Source organism: Phascolarctos cinereus, unplaced genomic scaffold, assembly GCF_003287225.1.
Source record: "Phascolarctos cinereus isolate Bilbo 61053 unplaced genomic scaffold, phaCin_HiC Scaffold_2;HRSCAF=192, whole genome shotgun sequence".
Lineage (NCBI taxonomy): Eukaryota > Metazoa > Chordata > Mammalia > Diprotodontia > Phascolarctidae > Phascolarctos > Phascolarctos cinereus.
In genome coordinates this window covers 294,485,240-294,488,727 of record NW_027555625.1, presented here as the reverse complement: position 1 = coordinate 294,488,727, position 3,488 = coordinate 294,485,240, and the positions used below count along the sequence as shown (strand labels likewise).

The following is a 3,488-nucleotide window of genomic DNA, read 5'->3' as shown; positions in this document are numbered from 1 at the left end:
ATGAGCCAGACCAACCAGACCTGGGTGACAGAATTCCTTTTGCTGGGATTTTCCCATGACCTTCAGACTAAGTTGCTGCTCTTTCTATTGTTCCTGGGAATCTACTTAAGCACCACGCTTAGAAGCTTGCTCCTCATCTACATGGTTTTAACTGACTCACAGCTTCATACGCCCATGTACTTTTTCCTTTGCAACTTATCTCTGGCTGATACTGGTCTTTCTACCAGCGTTGTTCCCCAAGCCCTAGTCCACATGCTGACAAAAAAGAAAGTAATTTCTTTCATGGGTTGTGCTGCTCAGCTTTTCCTCTCCCTAATTTTTGGAGCTACACAATGTGCCTTGTTAGATGCAATGGCGTATGACCGGTATTTGGCAATCTGTGACCCCATGCACTACCCTCTCCTTATGACAGGGAGGGTATGTGCGCAGTTGGCCTTGGGGTGCTGGACCAGCGGCACTGTAGCATCTTTGGTAGACACTGCATTCACACTATGCCTCCCCTACCAAGGAAATAATAGGATTGCTCGTTTCTTTTGTGAGGCCCCTGCTCTCCTGGCCTTAGCATCTGCAGGCAGCCACAAAGCAGAGACAGCTATTTTCCTCATGGGAGTGGTGATGCTTCTTGTACCTGTGTCCCTGATTCTGGTCTCCTATGGCTCTATTATAGTGACTGTGGTCAGGATAAAGACAACATCAGGGAGACTCAAAGCATTCTCCACCTGTAGTTCTCACCTCCTTGTGGTCATCCTTTTTTATGGAACAGCAATAATTTCTTATATGACCCCAAAGTCCTCCAAGGAGCAGGCCAAGCTGATTTCTGTGTTCTATACAGTAGTAAACCCTATGCTTAACCCTCTCATCTATAGCCTGAGGAATAAGGATGTGAAGCAGGCACTCAGAAATGCAGCCAAGAGGTGGAAATTCTGAAAATATTGATTTTCACTCTGTAATTACATTTGACCAAATTTCTTACCTCCACCACTTACTGTGTGGCCCCCCTGGAAGGAAATAATTATTCCCCTTATGACTAGTTATGGGGAATATATGCATATATTGTGTGTTTGTTGTCTATCTATATATGTACATAGAGAGGTACATATATATGTATATGTGTATTTATGTATGCGTGTAATATTTATTGTATATTCTTACAATGTCTAAATTATAGGGCAAGGCCAAGAACATAGTATATGTTGACCTAGGGAGAGAATATGGGCTACAGCAAGAGGAGGTCCCAGATCTATAGCCAGGAACCCCAAAACCAATACCAGGGAAACTTGATAGAGACAGACTAGCACTTTTGATGCTCACTACCCAGTTCTTGGTCGAAGATCCAAGGCAGACTGAGAAGAGTACCTGCACTTGGGTATGACTTTCCCTGGTAGAAAGACCTTAGGTAGAAAGGAAGATGTTCAGAAGCAAAGCAGCAGATATGTGTCTCACACCCTAGGAAAAGAGTTGGATCTCAGTTCTAGCAGCTAGTCCAGCCTGTAGAGGAATAACCAGGATATGAATCCCAGACCAAAGGACAGCCTATAGTTGTGTCACTCTAAACCAATGGAGCTTTCCAGCTGGTTGATAAAGAACTAAGTCTAGCTACATTTTTCCATTTTTCCTATCCAATTCTAGGTCAGGACCTTGCAGATCTCTGACAAAGGGGGAAGCAAATGAGACTATGCCCTGGATCAGATTACTTTCTGAACACTGAAAGTTTTCAGGTCCCTGAGATCCTGGAATAACACAAAACTCAATTTTCCAAGAAAGTAGCAACCAGGACCTGCTAAGACTTTCCTTAAAGATATAAAGTCTATCAGGACCTAGACTGGAAGAATGAACAAAAATAAAAGAATCTCATTCTATAAAGTTATTTTGATGGCAGGGAAACTCAAGACACAAACTGAAAATAAAAGAACGAGCCCAAGTCATCTACAAGGAAAGCTTCACCTTGGGTACAAATTAAAATAGAATTCCTGGGATAGATAAAACAAGAGTTTGAAAAAAGTTTTTAAATATGTTTTTTCAATGAACAGTTAGTTTTGCTGTTCAGATGTTTTTAGTCATGTCCATCTCTTTCTGACCCCATTTGGGGTTTTCTTGGCAAAGATACTGGAGTAGTTTGCCATTTCCTTCTCCAGCTCTTTTTAAAGATGAAAAAACTGAGCCAAAGAGGGTTAAGTGATTTATCCAGGATCACATAGCTAATAATTGTCTGAGACCAAATTTGAACTCAGAAAAATGAGTCTTCCTGACTCCAGGCCTAGCATTCTATCCATTATACCACACAGCTGCCCCAAAATGATAATACTAGAGGAAAAACTTGGAGGAAAAATGAGAGCTTTGGAATGAAGAAATGAAAAAGGAATGAACAACATGACACAGGAGATTCAAAATCTTGTCCAAGCAACAAACTACCTGAAAATTAGAATGGGCTAAATAAAATTCAATGGCTCCATGAGACAAGAAAACATTAAAAACAAAGTCAAAAGACTGAAAAAAGATAAAATGTAAGATACTTAATTGCAAAAATAATGACATGGAAAACAGATCAAGGAGAAATAATTTAAGAATCAGTAGGCTACCTGAATGCCATGACCACAAAAGGAACCTAAACATTATATTTTAAGAGTCATAATTAAAGGTACCATAGACAATGAAGCAATATCAATACTCAATCTATATGTACCCAATGCCAGAGTATATAAATTTTCAAAAGAAAAGTTAAATAAAATGGAGATAGATAGTAGTACTATTAATAGCTGGAAAATGTAATCTTCCCCTCTCGAGCTAGACAAATCTAACCCAAAAATAAATAAGAAAGAAGTTAAAGAAGTGAATAGAATTTTAGATAAATTTGATATGATAGATATCTAGAAAGAATTGAATGGAAATAGAAAGGAATACACCTTTTTCAGAGGCTCATGGTTCTTTTACAAAGATTGACCATATGTAAGTACCCAAAAATATTATAGTTAAAAGTAGAAAAGCAGAAATATTAAAAGTATTCTTTTCAGATCACAATGCAATAAGATTATATTTAATAAGGGACCAAGGACACATAGATTAAAAATTAATTGGAGATTAAACAACCTAATCTTAAAGAATGAGTGGCTTAGAGAACAAATCATAGAAATAATCACTCATTTTGTTCAAGAGAATGACAATAATGAGACAACACATCAAAACCTATGGGATACAGCAAAAGCAGTGATTAGAAGAAAATTTATACCTCTAAATGTTTATATCAGTAAAATAGAAAAAGAGCAGGCTAATGAATTGAGTATGCAATTTTAAAAAACTAGAAAGAGAACAAATTAAAAATCCCCAATTAAACACTAAATTGAAAATCCTAAAAGTTAAAGATGAGATTAATAAAACTGAGAATAAAAACATCATTGAATTAATAAATAAAACTAGGTTTTGTTTTTATGGAAAAAAAACAAATAAAATAAATAAACAATTGTTAGATTTGATTTTAAAAAGAGAGGGAA

The 3,488-nt window shown here is 37.0% G+C and overlaps 1 protein-coding gene across 1 annotated transcript; it reads left to right on the top strand.

Annotated features, from left to right (window-relative positions):
• LOC110207341 (olfactory receptor 2D2-like) lies at window positions 1-927 on the top strand. Its single transcript, XM_020984937.1, has one exon. It carries the CDS (start codon window positions 1-3, stop codon window positions 925-927), a length of 927 nt encoding a protein of 308 aa, XP_020840596.1.
• The last annotated feature ends 2,561 nt before the right edge of the window (window positions 928-3,488 follow it).